The sequence below is a fragment of the Sparus aurata genome, chromosome 20 (assembly GCF_900880675.1).
Source record: "Sparus aurata chromosome 20, fSpaAur1.1, whole genome shotgun sequence".
Taxonomy (NCBI): Eukaryota; Metazoa; Chordata; class Actinopteri; order Spariformes; family Sparidae; genus Sparus; species Sparus aurata.
The window spans coordinates 3,891,858-3,911,209 of NC_044206.1; the positions used below are offsets into that span (position 1 = coordinate 3,891,858).

Below are 19,352 nucleotides of genomic sequence, written 5' to 3' on the forward strand. Positions count from 1 at the left end.
TTGATTATATTTATTGTTTATGATCAAACCATATTTAGACTGTACAAACAATAAACTCGTATTGCGATACAATAAAGTCCTGTACTATACATTTGTTAGACACAAACAGATTTAGATGTCAGTGCAAATACAGAGTGAGTGAGGTGCAGCAGATGGAATTTAGTTTTGGGAGAACAAAAAGGTTTTGCATTAGTAGATGATACACAGCTGGTTCGATCAATGACTGATGAATTAACGGATTTGATCGATGAAAGTGATCCATCTCTATGTAAAATATCTCCTCTTAGAATTAGCTGAGCTGATTCTGATTCTTCACAAACAGAAGGAACAATGGGTGACAAGTCAGCCGGGGGACAGACAGAGGGATGTCCCGGTCCTGGGTCAGCTCCAGGTCGCTCATGTCCCCTAAGCAACGGCCCTGATTAATGCAAACACTGCGTTACTATGGAGGCCGAGGCACCAGCGGTTCAGACGCTGCGGGACTGACCTGGGGACAGCACGGCGTCCTGCGGACATGGAGGAGCCACCCGCTGAGGACAGGAGACTGGACTTTATCGCGGACTACGTGCTGAGGACTCTGAAAGTGAAACAGGACAAATGGCAGAAGTGCGTGTCCAGCGAGGACAACAGGCAGGTGCTGCAGGAGTTCCTGGACAGAGCCGAGCGCAGGACCCTGGTGGTGTCTGTGACCGCGGCCGGACTGCTGCAGCCCGCCGCCGCCTTCACAGCCGCCGGCAGGCACAAGGCGGTGTACTTCGTGAAGCGGACGGGGGCAGCGCTCAGTCCGCAGTCCATGAAGGAGGGCCTGGTGTACGGGGACCTGTCCTACGCTCCGCTGGAGCAGTTTTCCGCTCTGGTTGAGGAGGTGAGCGTGTGTTAATGATTGTGTGGGGTTTCCTCTAACAGTTTGTTCACAGGAGATGAATGACTCTCACTCTGTTAGCAGCACCTGTTGAACAAACTCATGTAGTCAGCCAGGTAGAGCTCCAGAAGGGAGCTGCACTGTGTTTGCACTTCACTACGTTTCTTAGTGAAAGTTAATCTTCAACCTAATGCTTCTCCACAACCTTTCATTAGTGTGTGAGCAGGTGTGGAGCAGAACCCTCGCCAGCCCCGCCATTGTTACCAGTCCTGAGCATTGTGTGTAGCTATTTGCATACAGTGTAGCAGTGGTGGAGAGTTAAGTGAAGTGTTCACTTCACTACTCAAGTATTGTAGCTAGGAGATCATCCCTATGTTCCCACAGCTCAGTGGTCCCACATTTCTAAGATTTTTATTAAAATTGGGCTCTATGTTCCCACATTTAGAGGACGTTTTCAAAATTAGGTCTTTGTTCCTACATTTCCCTTAGTGTTAGTGTTAGGGTTAGTGTTAGGTTTAGTGTTAGGGTTAGGGTTAGGTTTAGTGTTAGGGTTAGTGTTTGCTGCACTTCATTCGACTCATAGGACTGGAAGCTAGTCAATGTGAGGCCTCTGTGCTATTTAGTTTAGTTTGTTCATTTAAAAGGACAATGTGCACTTACATTAAATGTTTGCAATAAACAAAGAGATGGGCGCACCAGATTTAACTAAAGCTACATTCCATCTGTAGTCCATTGCTACTGGATAATAGGTTGGGTGTAATTGGCTACCAAATTGGGAGAAAGGGGTCCTGCAGCTATACTCCATGTTTCTGACAGCTGCAGTTAGTCCTGACCAGTTTAAACATTTAAATACCTCCTATATGTAAATGCATCGGTAGCTGATAATAAAACTAAATTGTAACATACAGTACTATAACACATTGAAAGGGTGCATTCTTTGTAATCAAAACTTTTACACTTTCGGCATATACTACCATGACCTGTCCATTTATTCTATGTAACTCATCTGCACAGTTGCACATAAATATTAGGCGACACTAATATTATAAGTGTCACACTATTTGTAGACTTAGATTTTAGTTGTGGCTGTGAGGGATTTTTTCTTAAGGATAGATTAATAATTTCCAACGTTCAGTTTTTAGGGTTTTTCTTGCAAGCTGTAATGATAGTAATGAACTAATGATAGTTCTATCCAGGATTGAGGACCTGCTTTCCAACTCAGCCAGCTGATGGTGGCAGCAGAACGTGGACTATTGAATCACCTGACCATTTTTACAGTCACGGCAAAGCCAGCACTGTGAACAAGAGTGGCAGCGCTAGTCTTTTCTACATAATCAGCCAACAGCCATCTAATCCAGCAAGCTAATGTTAGATAGATTATCATGCTGAGTTAAACATGACTGCTAACTGTCTACAGATGATAACATTTACTTTCCCATCTGGCTGACAGACCTATCTCGGTGTGTTTTCAGGTGCCTGATAAAGTTTGACATTCAGTGCGTTTACATGACACTCAAGAAAACCGAATTACTGTGTTAGTCCGACTATGATCGGATTTTTGAGATGCATGTATGTACTTAGTCTGACTAAAATCGGACCGGATTGGATTTCTCATAGTTCAATTATAACACCTGGATTATTTGATTGATAGTCACATTACTCCTGCATGTATACGTTCCATCAGATTGGATCGGATTTTGCGTTCTGCGCAGGTGCAAGATTTCTTTCCCGGGGCCGTGAGCCGGAAGCAGAAGGACGGCGGCGGCAGCGTCTTTACTCCGAAATCACCGCAAGAAAGAGCGCCATTGTGCACCTAGTTTGTGTAATTATCATGTACACCATATATGAAATGTACAAAGATATAGCTTCGTCTCGCTCTTCGTACGCCATCTTTCTCGAATGCCGAGGCAGTTTGTTGTTGCTGGTGATGTAAAGACGTAAGCCGGAGGTGGCTCTATTACCACTTGTTGAAATGGGTACAGCGCCACCTATCACATGCTCCTGCCAATAATCCGATTTTCTCACCGGCATGTATACTTGGACAATTGCAGTTGTCTGATTGAGTAGCATAGTCGAACTATGGCTGTAATCCGACTAAGCTGTGCATGTAAACGCACTGATTGTCGCTCCAGCGTCCTTTATTTTTTTGTCTTTAAATAAAGCAGGGTTGACCCAAATAATGTATAGTACTTTAAGAAAGAAATGCGTTGGCTGCCCTCAAAATGAGGCAAAAAACTCTTAAAACCTGCACACTACTACAGTGGCGACACTTTGCCCGGGATAGAACCACAAGCCTTCCAGTTAGTGGACACCGATACTTCCTGAGCATATACAGTAATGTTATACACTGGCACTGGCCAATCTGCCTATGACAACAGCTTCAGAATCATGTTTACGGTACATTGTCTTGTAAAAGGGAGAAACATTGTTTCCACGTCAGGAGTTTTGTTTGTAGCCAGCACCTTTATTACATCTGAAAAACTGTTACACACCTGGGACTTGTATTTATGACAGTGGTGATACTCAGATACAATGGGCCGCACCAAATCTCACAAAATGCCAGTTTCTACATAATGTTTTATTCAGCAAAATTCAGAATAATTCTTCCTCCCCTGTATTTGTCAAAAGTTCACTCCAAAGCAAACAATTCCATTTTGAGAAAACTAACATCTCCCTCTGCTCCTCCAGGTTGTGGCCCCACTGCTGTCTAACAGTAGGAACCACACTGAATGGCCACAGGTTGTGTCTAAGGATGTCAGACGCCACGTGCACTCCCTCAAGACCAATGTGTTTGTAGTGTCAGGCCAAGTGCAAGGCAAGACTCTGCTGCCTCTCCCGGCAGGCTCCGAGAGAGTGGAGCAGGCTGCCCTGGAGACGGACAAAAGGTAAACAAACCATGAGACATAAAGGCTCATGTCAGTGGATCATTTGCCCCACGTCTGCATTCAAATGCTTTACTTTTCACAGGAGGAAAACAGTGGATGGGAGTATCATCCACTCCTTGGAGTCGGCAGTGATTGAGTGGAGCCATCAGATCCGCGCCGTCCTGAAGAAAGACTCCTCTGAGGCTCTGCTGGAAGGCAAAAGCCCCACACCACACACAGAGCTGCTCTTCTGGAACAACAGGTCCGGTCCTGTGTTATTACAGACGCTGCATGTCCACTGACGGCCTCTGAGAGGCACTTGTTCAGTGTCGTGATTGTATGAAAATAAAACACGTCCTCAGAGGACCTCCAAAGTTGAATTGTTGTTTTCAAAGTTTTTGCTGTGGCTAATTATTCTAGTTTCAGAAGGAACACCTGTGCTATCAAGCGAAAAATGTGATTTGGAGCCCACTGCTTCCTTTTTGTTTTGTTTTTTTTTGTCGGCTACAGCAGAATCACACCTGCTGAGGCCAGTATCCACTACTTTTATCATTTGTTTCTTCTGCTCACATGTGACAAAGGCCTGTCTGTTTTCCATCTGTTTTGCTCTTTGGACACATGCAGATTTGAAATGTATCCACTGTTATTGCCCTTGATAAGTTTAACCTTAGCCTGGCAACAGTATATCTTAATTATGTACTAAGCGGTGATTTAATAACATTTCACCACTAAATTAAAATAGGTCTCACCACACAAACTAGACCTCCCATACAACTGTTATGAAATCTTCATCTTGCAGCAAGCTTACGTTAAAGTGTTTATTAGCAGCTATAACTGCATGTGTGACTAAAGAGTAGCAGAGGTAGCTAATACGGAATATGGTTAATATCTGACTTTGACACTTCAGTCACAGACAGTCACAATATACATGGAATTACAAAAAGTTTGACAAAATGGCCAAACAGCAATATATAAGCTACATTTTTACTGCTTATACTTTACACACATTTTATTTATGACAGTATGAACAGTATGACTTTATTGTTGATTACTTTTAACTGGACTGCAGCACAGATGTTAGCTATTAAAGCCTGTAGTAATGTCTTCAGCAACTAGCAAACACATTCTTTCAGTTTAAACGCAACCACGACTAGATTTCCTGAGTTTACAAGCTTGGAAATAGCAGGGATGCTAACTTTCTGCCTGTGGTTTCGGTATGTGGGGGGATCTCAGAGATCGCCCTCAGTACAGCAAATTTTCAAAACATCTCAATTTGGACAATTTCATACAGACTTCTGCATGCAACCCGATCCAGTGGTCTTCTAGAAATGTGATAGAAAAGCTTTCTGTTCTTGTTTTTCTCCTTAAAGATATGCAGATCTGGAGTGCATCCACTCCCAGTTAAAATCCTCAAAGGTGGATAAAATGGCGATGCTGCTGGAGGCTGCTGAGAGCAGCTACTTTCCTGCTTTTACCAACATGCAACAGGATGTCCTTGCAGGTAATGTCACAATCAAATACACCTGAAATGTAAAAACTGAAATCCTGCTTTCTGGGGTTTCTTTTTCATATGCAGTACTTTGTCCGTGAACTGACCGTTGTTCACATCTTCACTCTCCAGCCCTGGAGGAGGCGAAGGACATCTGCACCTATCTGAGGCCCCTGGAGCGTCTGTTTGAGGACATGGAGAGCGCAGAGTTTCCTGATGTCAGGGGTCACATTGGCCCTTTGATGCACACAGTATGCCTGGTGTGGGCAAACTCCAGATACTACAACACCCCAGCACGCCTCATCGTTCTGCTGCAGGAGACCTGCAACCTCCTCATACAGCAGGTCAACTGCACAGTCTTCTCTCTATCAAGTGGCAATTCGATCCCAAGAGCCTGTTCTCTGAGTTCTATTTATTGTGGTAGCACTCTGTTGCTAAGTACTCATTACTGTGGTGTTTCTGAACCGCACTTGACAGAGATCACCTCCCAGTACAAGGAAATAGGAGTGGGTTGGTGGTGCTGTGATTTTGTTCTTGGGTTTTCTGTTGAGGTTTCACTGTGGGTGGAGCTCTTCTCTTTATTCTTCATTCTTCTCAGCTGTGAAGGCTTTCACTGTTCATGCTGTCAGATTCTGTATTCTTCCTTTTGCGTTTCCAATCAGAGTTACGGTAATATTATAACATGTATGTCGGTAATTGGTTACCAGTGTTTACGTTACATTACATAAGGTTATGTTTTCAAACCGTATGCAGAAAAGCAATAAACGTAACATTAATGAAATTAGAAACAAGCAAAATGACTATGAAATTTAGCAGGCTAATTCTCACTAATTTCATGTGTTGAGAGACAGTATTGAATTTAACCTTATTTACTCACCTTATTGAAAGGAGAACCATGTAAAAGGGAAATTTCTTGCAATATGTCGATTATCGCAGAATCGCTGTATCGTGATATTATCGTTATCGAGGGCAAAATATTGTGATGGTATTTTATCGCGAGGTACCTGGTGATAACCAGCCCTACAGTTAATTCAATGGTTGTATTGTCGTATTCACTCACAAGATGTTACCAAAATCACACTGTCCCTTTTAAAATCTTTCAGAAAATGATGTAGGTGTATCGAATCGTATCGAATCGTATCGTTGGCTGAATATCGTGATGTATATCATATCGTGAGCTGAAAATCGTGTATCGTATCATATCGTGAGATTAGTGTATCGCTACAGCCCTAGTCACAGCTAACCTGTCGCTGCTGTCCCACCCCAGGCCCGGGCGTATCTAGTTCCAGAGGAGGTTATGCGTGGAGAGGTTTCAGAGAGTCTCCTGAAGGTGCAGACGAGTGAGGAGATCTTGGAGCTCTTCAGGAGAACTTACGAGGAGCGTAGGGCCAATCTAAGCCAGTACCAGAGGAATGGTAGCTTGGTGAGACCTTGGGACTTTTCCCCAGCATTGGTGTTCTCTGGACTCGACAACTTTACTAACAGAGTCAAGACTATTAAGGTGAGTATGGAAACATTAGCCACTATTTTTCTCAAAAGGTGCACAATCATCAAGAAATGGCTGCATTTTTGGTGTGAGCATCGAGATCAGATCATTTCCTGCAGTTACACCATTTTCCATTCCTTCCTCCCTGTAGGACATCCTGTTGACAGCTGTGGACCTGCTGAAGCTTGAAAAATTGGAGATTGGAGGTGTCAGAGGCCGTGCCCTCAGCCAGCAGGTCCAGCTGCTCCACCAAGAGTTTGTGGACACTTACAAATTCCTCACAGAGAAGCCCTATGACTGCTTGGACCTCAACAACCGGGTATGGAGTGATATGATGGCAGGGTGCATCAAGCTTTTGTCCACTTCACACAGTACATGCCTGTTTTTTCTCAAGCTTGCAAAAACCACCACAACCTGGTCACTCACCGTTTGCGGAGCAAATTGTTTCCTGGCCTAATAGACTTCTTTTCAGTGCCATCTAGATGCTTAACCAAGATGTTCCTGAGTTATTGCAAGAAAAGCAATTTACTTTGCTTGTAAGACCCAGTCAGTACTCCCTGCTGGACGGCTCTGAGTCAGTCAGATGTGAAAGGGAATATGCTGTGCTGGCTCTGCGTTTGCTCGCACGGCTCTGTGGTGCTTCGTCTAACTGAGCTATCTGCCCTGCAGGAGTACAAGGAAGATGTGAGGGAGTTCAAACTTAAGGTGGATGACACAGACCGACGACTAGGAGCCGTCTTCTGTCAGGCTTTTGAGGACGCCTCCGGACTGGAGCACGCCTTCAAGGTCTGAGAACAAGATCTCTCTGTGTTTCTCTCGCTCACATTCACAGAGACATTCTCACATGTATTGAAAGCCCTTTCTCTTATCTGATGTCTGCAGGTTCTGGATATGTTCGGTAGCTTGCTGCAGCGCCCCTTAGTGGCTGCAGATGCTCAGGACAGAAACCCTCTCCTTGTCTCCATGATGGACAGAGAGCTGGACTGCTGTAAACTCCTGTTCAACAAACACATCCAGACTGCAGAGGAGCTGGGTGAGAGTCGCAGCAATGCTGACAGTTTACACAATGCAATAGTTATTTATCTTACAGAGAGATGTATGGGAGAGCAATATAATTAGCGATCCTATGTATTAAAAGAGAAAACAACTTAAAGATTCATATTATGATTGTATTTATTACTCTTTTCCTCTAAAAACATCTGATTTGCAAAATTGAGTGTCATAGCGGGCCAGCTGTGGCCCTTTACTTTATTTCATTTCTGAGTGTGAAAGTTACACACTGTATTCCATAGTCCCAACAACGGAACAAGCAAACGTTACTCTAACAATCGCACAATGCAGTGCTCTGCATTTTACTTAATGAAGTGCTGAATGTCTGAAATCTCAGTTTAGTGCTCACTAAGTGAACTATTTAGTGTGTATCAGAATGAAGGAGTGACAGTGTGGTCTGTTCAATGTTTGTGTATATACAGCATCATTTGTCCATTCACATCCACAATATTGAAATAGATGCAAAAGTCTTAAATATGTCAAACCTTGGGTGAATAAATCAAAGACTAGAGGTGATATATATCATTACTGTGATGTAGGTGGACCAACTCTTAATGTTTTAAAGCCCTGTTTGCTCAGGGGTTTGATGCCTGGAGAATGAACCATCCTTTTGTCTCTGGACCTTCGTTGTGTGTCCCCCATCTCTGTCCCCCCTCATCTACCACTACGTCTCTGCTGCTACTCTACTCTCTAATACCGGCTTACAGTCCTCAAAAAAGTCTGAGTAAGAATGTGACTGTGATCTGAACACTGTGAGCCTCAGACGCTTGGTTGTTGTAGAGATTAAATTTGGGATGCTCATTTTAAAACTTCATAATTAAAAAGAGAGCGATCAAGAGAGATCCTTGAAAGTCATTGGAGACCCTTAAAGCCCGTGCACACTTACAGTCCAACACCACACAGTGAGACTGTCCCCTATTCTCATTTATCAGTTTGTACATCCTCAGTTCCTTTCCTTGCCCCCTTTCCCTCCCACCTGATAAGCGAGTGGAGGGAACGAAGAAGAGACACGAATAGAGAGGAGTGGAAGTAACAGGCACTTCACCGAATGAGACTGAGGCACAAAACACAGCAAACAGTTAGATTTTACTCATTGTTGCCACATTAGACCTGTGTGTCTGGAGTGTGTGGGTATGACAGGACCAAAAAAAAAAAAAACACCAGACCCGGAGTCTGATGACAGCAGCATGTTGTGATAGACATTTTGTATGTATTCATGTACAAAGGTGCCGAATCATTAAGACATTTAAATTGGATCCTATAGGTTACAGACAGTTGGTGTACAGAGGCAAGTGTTGGAGAAGTATGTTCTTATATGTGTAAGTAATGCTTCCTGACCTTCTCAGGTTGGACTCCAGTCCATAAGAACATGCCAGCAGTAGCCGGTGGGTTGAGATGGGCCCAGGAGCTCCAGCAGCGCATCCAGACGCCCTTCTCCAGATTCAGACACCTCTTCTACCCGTGAGTCTCCTCTCTTGTCTCCAACACAGGAGATAAAACAACCGAATTTCATCGTGGTCACGCATCTGCAGTGTTCTCAGTGAGAATAAATTGCTGTTTTAAAGGCCCCATAAAATGATGCTTTGGAATATTGGCCAGTGAAAGATATTGGGTATAACCTTTGCCTGGGTTGTAAAATGTCATCTTCTCTGCAGGTGCCTGGAGTCTGCAGAAGGAGCCAGGGTCATCCAGAAGTATGAGGAGATGATGCAACTGCTGGACAGGTGTGTGTGGGTCTTATCTCAGTGTGTTACACGAAATGTCATCATGCTTCGATGAATGTGTTACTGAATAAAAGAACAGGAAGGGAGATTAAACAGAATGGACAGTGACTTTTTGTTGGACTGTAAATATAAAAGTCAGTGACATGAAGCAGATATTAGCTCTGTCTCTTCCTGTAATCTCACACCAGCGCTGTTTTTAACTCAACATTAGTGTTTTTGTTAGTCGAGTGCCTAACAGTTATGAATCGGCCCCTATGGAATAGCATGTAGACATGCAGCTCCAGGCGTGATTTATGTTCTCATTACTGCGGCGCTGCTCTGCAGATTATTTCACAGGCCTCCCTTAATCCCATATGCTCTTTCGCTGTTCACTGATGCCAAGTGAGAAATGGCCTTTTAGACCACATCCAACATCACAACCTGGAAGATAAAGCAGAGGAGCGGAGTTGTGAGAGTCAAAGACAGAAAGAGACACAGGGCGATTTTCTGCTCCGAAGAAATGTCTTCAAACAAAGATGAGAAAAGTCCCACACTATGAACATGTTTCCCCTCTCCTCTCTATGGCACAAGGCCACTTCTACAACTGCAGGTTACAGCTTGATTCTGGAGGTGATGTAAGACTGCTAAATTGAGATTTGGGCCATTTTTAAATCATTGTCACTTTGCATCATCCCCCCAGGTGTGTTATTGTGATTTACTCTACTCAGGGGACTGCACATTTCACATCTAATGTAACACATTGCATTACAAGATTGTTAGCAGAAAGTACTGTACATGCCCCTGACACTACTTTTGATCTTTTATGGGAAATTTTCATTGCACTTTATGGTGCTATATATATTAACAGTAGTCTACTACAACAGTCCTGCAATAAATCCTCCGTCATGAAGGTTCTAATGCTCAGTTTTTAGCTGGAAGTGTTTCTGAGGAGTGGCGTGGTCATTTTAGAGGTGCAGTTTGTGCTGCTGTTGGTTGAGGACAGTGTTGAGATGAACCGAACAGTGAATTTACAGCCAAAACACAATGAACTGAAAAGACACTAAAAAGCCTCACAAAGCTGCAAAGTCATTTTAATATGTCTCAATATAACGATATTAATTAGATGAGTGTCAATCCTGCTACTGTACTGTATGTGTAGCATTCTTAGGTTAGCATCATTATGCCTCTGCACTGCCGACAGCCACGGCTGGGGGCATTTTTCTTTTTCTGGCGGATTCTCTTGAACAGGATATCTCATGATCACCTTGAGGTATTTTCTTTAAAGTTGGCACAAACATCCATCATGGATACTGATGTTTAAAACCATTTGGCTGATAACTGATACCGTTATATTGAAATCTTTGTTTTTGTTATGTATTCTTCCTTTTGTAAAAAAAAAAGAACTGAACTGTTTTAAAGCCAGTCAGCCCGCCGTTACACTGACCAGCCAATCAATCAAATCATACAAATTATAAAAACTTTACACTAACTTTCTTTCCCATGAAAAAGTCTTGAAAAACAATTTCTCAAAAGCCTCTTCTTGAAAGCCTCTCAAAAGCGTTTACTGCAACCACACATATTGGCTTATCGGCCAATTCTGATGTTCAGCCTATAAATCAGTGCATCATATACCAAACGATCGATCTGTTGAGAAATATTCGAGCAGATTCATTGATAACGATAACTCTTTTACAGCTTAGATTAGTGTTAATGTTACGTTTCAGTGATCAGTAGGCGATTTGAGGGGGGGTGAGGGGGATTTACCTGCCACCCCCCTCTCTAACCTGAGTTTCACAGTGAGTGCAGGGGCAGAGGGCTCTTCCAAAACCTTAAGATATTCAAACTATTTCATTATTCAAAGTTTTCATAGCAAGCAATGGGCATTTGGGCATTTGTCAACAGGGAGCATTCACAACAGCAAGTTGTTCAGAACCTGCCCTCTCTAGTTGAATATGTCTAATCTGCCTGACTCATGTTTCTCCGTCTGGTGTTTTCAGGACTTGTTGTAGAGTCTACAGTCCCGACCATGGCTGAAAAAAACAAAAGACTCAGATGACTTGTCTGGGATTAAAAAAAAACAAAAAAAAACTTGGTCCATCCCCCTGTTTTAACGTAACAAATGGTCTACCATCAGTGATTGTAAAAAATTGGGTTAAAGTTAGTGAGTATATAGTCATTTTAAATCCTTACAAGTATGGTACTATAACAGTGAGTGTGTGTGTGTGTGTGTGTGTGTGTGTGTGCAGTATATGCACAAGTATGCAACTAAGTCTTTTGTGAATGAGATGCACATCACAGCGTGCACTCTCAGACGCAGACACACACACCCTGACAAGCAGCCATTCTTTATGCTCCACACGCTTCATATAACTCCTCCGCTTCTGTCCCTCCACCCAGAGTAATGCAATGATGAACAACAGCAGTTCTTTGCCCTCAATTTACTCCCATCAGAAATTAGAGCCCTTGTTATATTGTAATAATCATTGCGGCTGCCTCCGATGAACGCCACCATTATTATACATATTCCAGTCAGGACCAGGACGGGCATGCTCACTCATTACCCCCACAGACAAAATGCAGCGTGATTTATGGCCATGACCAAGGCATTTGATTGCCTCTGCGTCTGCGGTGCCACTATCAGGAAATGAAGCTCACAGCAGAAATCCAATAAGGAGCACACAGTGCGCGCTGAAGTTCTCATCATAATCGTGGCTATTTACAGATTGATATAGCTGTACAGAGCCCTGACATCTTCTCTGTTCCCAGCCAGATGAATCAGCGTTTATCCTCATATTACCCCCCCCACGCCTACATCCAACCCTCCTTCGCTGCGCTGCCTCTCCCTCTGCCCTTATTGTCTGCTCGATATGGACGAGCGAATCACGCCTCTCATTCTGTTTACAACCTCGGAGGATTGGGAAAATGGCTCAATCATATGCCTTTTAGCTGCTTGTTTTGTTGCTTATGTTAATTTCATAATGCGAGCCGCTTTCCGACCGTGGCCTTGAGAAATAAAAGCCCGGCCCTTTTAATGGGAATATGAAGCAGTGTTATACCCTGGCGGGAAAGGTACAAATTGTTTTTCTGTGATAATAACTTTTGTTTGATTGTGATCAGGGATGGTGTTGTTTGTGTTGTGCTGTTTCAGATTCTCTCGCAGCCTGTATGAGACATGGACAGAGACCGTGGGCGAGAGCTCTCAGTACAACCTCAGCCTGCCATTAATCAGCAGAGACCCGGCCACTCAGCTGATCTCAGTCAACTTCAACCCACAGGTTTTTACATTGGGCCCACGTGTTAGAAAAAATGATCCAAGACAGGCTGTCGGATGTGTCGCTGCTAACTTAACAGTGTTAGAATAGAGTTTGGTGATGTATTAGATATCTCCCATTCAGTGTTACACGCCTGTCTGCAGCTGCATAAGTCAGTATAGATCAATAAAGTTGTATCTTCTCATCCTCTTATTTACTGAGGTCAGAATTTAGATTCTTTAGTTTAAAGTCAGTCATGTTGGGAAACACTGCATGAAAGACCGGCTAATCTCCACGTCGAGTTTCCTGTCATCACCACTAAACTGTAGCACTGGATATTTATTTTTCCAATATATTTTTTATTATGAAATTGATCTCATCGGAACAGTTTGCCTAAAATAAAAGTGAAATCCCAGTCATTATCCCCTTCCTCTCAGTGATGGAAGATTGGCTGAAGTGTCGTAGTCCACAAAACATTTCTGGAGCTTCACAGCAAAACAGCGATGCAGCGTTCTCCGAAACAACTGAAGTAGTGGTAGCTTGAGCTGGAATTAAACGGTAAAATGGCTCATACAGCTCGTCCAGGGTAATCCAAGTTCCAGGAAGCCCAGGGGTTCCAAATTGAAAAGACGTTAGCCTTTTTTAAGCTGAGAACTTCAATCTAAGCCAAAAACATTACACACACCGAGTTGAAAGTGGATGCGCAAGCTGGACAGCGTGTCGAGGGTGTAAATTATGCCTTGCAAATTGGGTTCTCAGGGCTAGGTAACTTCACCTGACTTTCCATCAGCATGAGGGAAGGAGATAGTGAGTTAGTTTAATTTTTTTGCGTGACCTGTTCCTTTAAGAGTAAAGCTTTTGAATATGGGCACACACTATTGAGAGCCTGTATGGATGAAAGTGAGACTCTTGTGCAATCATCTTGTTGTAAATGTCTTCCATTTCTTATAACTTCCCTTTCCGTCCTCTTCCCAGCTGGCGTCCGTGCTGAGGGAAGTGAAGTACTTGGAGGCCAGACAGACCGAGGCTATCCCCGAAACTGCAGTGCAGATCTACACCACCAGAGGGCAGCTGTGGCAGTATGTGACCAACCTGGAGCTCACCGTGGGCAGATACAACAAGGTCGGCTTAAATAATGTTGAAAGCTATGAAGATGGGGTTAAAGGCTAATTACACTCAGTGACCCTAACTGTTTGATGTCAGAGCCCTGAGCTCAGCCGGGACAGCTGGAAGAACTTGAGAGAGTTTCTTCTACAGCTGGCCGTGTGAGCAACATCGGCCGCTATTAACATTAGCATTGCTAGCTAGATCAGTTCTCCCACACAGCTGGTCATGTGACTGTAAAGATGGTGGCTGGTCAGAATGTGTTGGTATTTGTGATTTTTCATGGGTTTCTAGCAATACGACCTCATTAGAAAAGTTGTCTGAGTGACTGTGTGTCAGTATTTCTTCATCTGAAACACTGTCACAGTGGAGACTCATACAGTTCAGTTACATTATTATACACAGTCCAGTTTTCCATAACTTGAGCTCATTGTTGTAGAACAAGATCAGTAAATCTGACTGAACGTACTCCAGTGGTAACTCGTTCACATCGACAGTAAATGCAAATAACTTTGTTATTGTCGAGAGAACCATCTGTCAGGGCTGTGAAGCTGAACTTGCCATCCCATTTCTTTATCCGTGTCTACTCAAGGAGGTTTGTTTCTGCTTCCATCCACAACTTTACTGCTGCATCGCGTCTTGATTTCACAAACTACGAGGGTGGTCCGAGGGTCATAAAGTGCGTGTGTTGATCACTTGTCAAAAAAATGAACGGCTCTATTATAATCATGTTAACTTTGACAGCCCTAGTCAGGTCACATGACTGGCACATACATGTGGATGTGTCTGCCTAGCTGAGAAATGTATTGTAGGCTCTGTGAACTGAGCGGGGGTCTCATCTGTCACTGCTACCTGTGCACAAAACAACGATATCAATGTCATAATATCGAATATTCATCATAGATCTGTGTTTCCTTAAACGTTCAAACCAGCAGTGTTATCATTACTTGTGCACCATTACTTTGGAGAGGCCTGTGCACCTTTCTAATGTGAAATGTACAAGCCAATTCAATGCACAAATCAAATTACGCCCAATATTTCATCACATTCCCCACCAGAGCACAGAGGAAAGGGCCAGGCTGTCTGGTTCCTAACTGATGGAATTACCATCTTTGTTCTGCTATTCCTCAATGCTATTTGCTGTTATCTTGGATTTCTACAACCAAAGTGTTGATAGTTCAATAGTATCGTCTAAGAATGTGCATTTGTCACCAAGTATGAATGTAGTTGTTCTATGCCTTTGTATTTGCGTGTTGGCGTTGCGTGACTGCATGCAGTGAACATGTCTGTTTCAGTTGGACTGTAGTTTGACTTGCTAGATGTAGACTCACCTCCTTTCAGGCAGGATTCTCTTTCCTTCTGCTAGCTTCATGTTACTGTTTTCAAAATGACCTCCAACCTGGTTGCCGATAGTACAGACTTAAAGCGAAACTCTCACCAAAATGCAACCTAGGGTCTTTTTTGTGAACGTACTTGAGTCAAACGTTTGACTCGAGTACATTCACAAAAAAGACCCTAGGTTGCATTTTGGCGAGCTGGTACCTTTTCTTTGGTAGGGATTTAGCCAGTAAAGTACTCAATCTAGACACCTTTGGCTGGATTGCCAAGACATGTGTTAGAGAATTTGGCTGTCTCCAGAGAATGAATGCTAATTATTATGAAGGATGCCTGGTGATCTTCTAGTGCAGTCACAAGGTCATAGCTTTCAATTTCGTAAGGTATGGTAAGTCATTTTTAATATATTTTTTTTTCCCTTTAGTCTTTAGCGCCACCCTCTGGTCATATATCAAACATTCTTCTTTGATATCCTTTAAATAAACAGTTCCATATTTGCATTTCCATACAAGATATCTGTAATTATAGTGGCTGCACCAAAATGTAACAACATAACCTGTAGTTTTCATCCATCCGTTAGTTTTGTTTTGTGGCGTTTAAAGAGCATCACAGCCTCGTGGGGCTGCTGTCGTGGTTATTAATGGGTTTTTTTCTGCTGTCTGATACCACAACAGAAACGTCCAAATCGTGGCTTGGATCAGTTATATTCTTCTCAACTGAACTGCAGTGACAGCTGTGCATACAGAAAACAAATAAACACACATATAAGAATTGAATGTTCAAGTTAGGCTAATGAAAATGTGCATGGTGTCAGTGTACTTTCTTAATGAAAATTAGTGCATGAAATATGCCTGTCTTTCTCAGAGACACAATCAAACACTTAATTCTATTGTTGGTCTTAATGGGAAGTGGGCATGGGGGCAAAATGGCAATTTTAATAATGTAGCATGAAACAATGTAGGAGCAATCAGTGATGTAATTAACTCGGCCTCGCAGAGGACAGCTCTCACAAAGCTCAGCCACACGTACCGCAGCTCCCTCAATGAGATGATTACATATTAAAAATATAGCATTTCATCGCTTCAGGTAGCCAAAAGTTCAAGTCCAATTAAATCAATGCAACATGGAACAATCCAGAAACAGTGGCTTTAATGAGGATGACATCCTGTCTTGATGCTCTGGGCCTCTGTGTGCCCTTCCGGCAGCCAAACAGAAGTTTTATTAAAATGATATTTCTGTACACATTTAATGGGAGCTGAAAATCAAATCACATGTTTCTCTGTCTCCCACCGTCTGGCTGCAGGTGATGCAGTCAGTGCTGGACGTGGAGCAGCCTCTGGTTCAGGGCCAGCTCAGGGACATTGACGCTCAGCTGAAAAAGGCAGAGGAGAGTCTGAACTGGAACAGCCAAGGTTAGTACACCAACTGAGAAATACTTGATAGCTCTTGACTATTGACATGTTTAAATATCTCCTTTTCTACTGTTAAATGGCACATGAACACCAGATCCAGTATTAATCTGCTTAACTCCTCTCTCCTCTCCTGAATAGAACAAATGAGGGGATTTTCCCACTGCATATTCTTAGCCTGAGGTAGCCCCAGTTTGTAACCCAGGGTTAAGCTAAGCCCAGGGGCCAGTATGATTCACAATGCAATGCAAATCTGCCAGTGTCTAACAGGCGAGTAATGTTTACATTCTAGAATGATGTCTGACTACTCTGTTTAATTGCCCCATTTCATACTGGCAAACTGTGTTTGGTTGTAAAACACAGATGTGTGTAAATGTGAATGTAAATTGTTGATTTTCAAGGGATTACTCGTCATACTCAGGGCTGACACTGTTCCAAAGCAGGGCCATCAAGCCCTCGGCTGAAGTCAGGGTTAGCACGCTCTGAAAGCTGCTGGAGCGGCAGCCTCCAGGGCAGAACAATGAAGCATATATGCAGAACTGCTGAAAAACTGCAGTTCTTCGAATGGCCACATGAGAGTCATCCCTGTAAGAGTTCACTTTGAAAGGCCCAACTTTACAGCAGAAATAAACATGTTCACAGCCTGCCACAATAAATGCTTCTGGTCTCTTTCGCTAATTTCCCTGCTGATGCTCCACAGGGGTGAATTTTATACATCTTAAATGAAATTAAGGCTTAAAGTTACGCTTAATAGAGTGTGTGGAGTGACAGCTATCTGCAAGCTCTCAGCTTAAATTAACCTCTGATAATTCCAGTCAATGATTTTGAAGTTCGAGCTGTTGATGCCTTTGGAATATTTTTTAATGCAAATATAGGACACATGATATGTCTTTCTGTGCCGTTAATTGGACTAATAGACCAGAGTGGAAGGACAGACTTTGGCATTTTGGATTAACGAGTGAACCTGTTAGCGTTGCATGACGACAGCTTTTGGAGCTGATGAGCTCTGCAGGAGACAGTTGTGGGCAGAGCCTGGATTCTGGAGGAATGAACACCAAGAGTGAGGAGGACAGAGAGATGCTGTTGTTGTTGTTAATATTTGGGATCGAAACATGGATTTTTTCTTCACTCTCACTTCTTAATGGCTGTAATTCTCTCTTACATGACTACTACATGAAATGTTCTTCATAAACTGAAAGTGGGTGGGGGGCATCAAGCATCAAGCTGAACACAAACACACACCGTCGGTGCCTACTGTTGCTTGCTATCTTACGGCTAATGGACAGCCCTGTATTCTAGTTGTTTTGGGGCAGATAAACCCTCAGTCAAACTCGTGTGCGAATTTGAAATAAAGATGAATAATTCAATGGTCAAACTCAAGCAAGTCATGCAAGGTAATTCACTGTGAAAACTGCTTGCTTTGCTATCTTGGTAGCTTGGAGATTGGTGGGCATGTTTCAGTAACCAGGCCAGTGGGCTTCCGTCAGCTCCACCCACGCTCCACCTCTTTGCTCATTTTTGATCATTTTCCTTACTCTGCAGTTTGAATGGTGGGGAATGTGATGAAATATTGGGTGTAATTTGATTTGTGCATTGAATTGGCTTGTACATTTCACATTAGAAAGGTGCACAGGCCTCTCCAAAGTAATGGTGCACAAGTAATAACAACACTGCTGGTTTGAACGTTTAAGGAAACACAGATCTATGATGAATATTCGATATTATGACATTGATATCGTTGTTTTGTGCACAGGTAGCAGTGACAGATGAGACCCCCGCTCAGTTCACAGAGCCTACAATACATTTCTCAGCTAGGCAGACACATCCACATGTATGTGCCAGTCATGTGACCTGACTAGGGCTGTCAAAGTTAATGTCACTGCTCCTGCTGCCAACCCTGTAGCACTGCAGTACACACTCATGTCACTGTGAACCACATATATTTATTTAGGAAAGAACAGCAAATGTTAAAGCTCTAACACATTAACACATATACATTCCGTATATATTGAGAGTATATAATGTAAAGAGCAACACACAGTGGCCAAGCAGATGTGTATTTATATGGAAGTTGACAGGTTGTCATAGAAATATTCCTGCCTGTTTTTTCATCCAACCTTGTCAGTCGTAGGGCAGAGCAGGCTGCTCTGACATGATGAGCAGAGATGCTTTGCATTTTGAGAAACATATAACATCCGAGAAGAAGAAGTGTTCAATCATTGATAAGCTTTGCTTGACACTCTGCTGGCAGGCACGTTGTTTCTTGGACAGCAGGATTCCCAGAAGAACGTAGCAGAAATGAGAAGAGTGTTTACGGCACGAGCCAATGCACCCGACTGTCTGTGGGAATAGACTCACAGTCCCTCTGCAGAACATGCAGTGGTTACACACTTATCTGCTTTGTGTGTGCGCGTGCGTGTGTGCGTTCATTCCAGAGACTTATATGAAGTCTGTAAGGATTTTTGTCTCCTGTAGATTTGTTTGGTAAAGGGCACTGATTGGTCATCTTCTCTATATATCTTCCGGTCCTGATGAGCACTGACAGCACTGAAGAAAAAACTAGCTTGAAGTAAGTTTCCCACGTCTAGGGAAACAAAGCATCCATTCTATTGCCGTGCTGATAACATGTCCACTTGTATAGTGGTTGTATCCACGTGCTCTATGTACCAAATGCCTTGAGAAGGTTGTATGATTAATTTCAAGTAACCAATTAAAAGGCACAGTTTGTGATTCCTGCCACCAGAGGTCTCTCAATTAAAACAAGTAAGCAGATGCAGTTTGATGACAATGTGAACTGGT

The 19,352-nt window shown here is 43.1% G+C and overlaps 1 protein-coding gene across 1 annotated transcript in view; it reads left to right on the top strand.

The window, feature by feature from the left end:
• Positions 1-432: 432 nt before the first annotated feature.
• dnah9 (dynein, axonemal, heavy chain 9) overlaps positions 433-19,352 on the top strand; it is a 151,646-nt gene continuing 132,726 nt past the window's right edge. The window contains exons 1-14 of the mRNA XM_030401440.1: positions 433-865; positions 3,551-3,747; positions 3,830-3,988; positions 5,097-5,227; positions 5,348-5,559; positions 6,483-6,716; positions 6,853-7,020; positions 7,371-7,487; positions 7,584-7,734; positions 9,098-9,212; positions 9,407-9,475; positions 12,603-12,729; positions 13,681-13,827; positions 16,448-16,556. Of these exons, the coding sequence (XP_030257300.1) occupies positions 515-865; positions 3,551-3,747; positions 3,830-3,988; positions 5,097-5,227; positions 5,348-5,559; positions 6,483-6,716; positions 6,853-7,020; positions 7,371-7,487; positions 7,584-7,734; positions 9,098-9,212; positions 9,407-9,475; positions 12,603-12,729; positions 13,681-13,827; positions 16,448-16,556 (2,287 nt within the window). The 5' untranslated portion in view covers positions 433-514. The remainder of the gene's footprint in view (positions 866-3,550; positions 3,748-3,829; positions 3,989-5,096; positions 5,228-5,347; positions 5,560-6,482; positions 6,717-6,852; positions 7,021-7,370; positions 7,488-7,583; positions 7,735-9,097; positions 9,213-9,406; positions 9,476-12,602; positions 12,730-13,680; positions 13,828-16,447; positions 16,557-19,352) is intronic.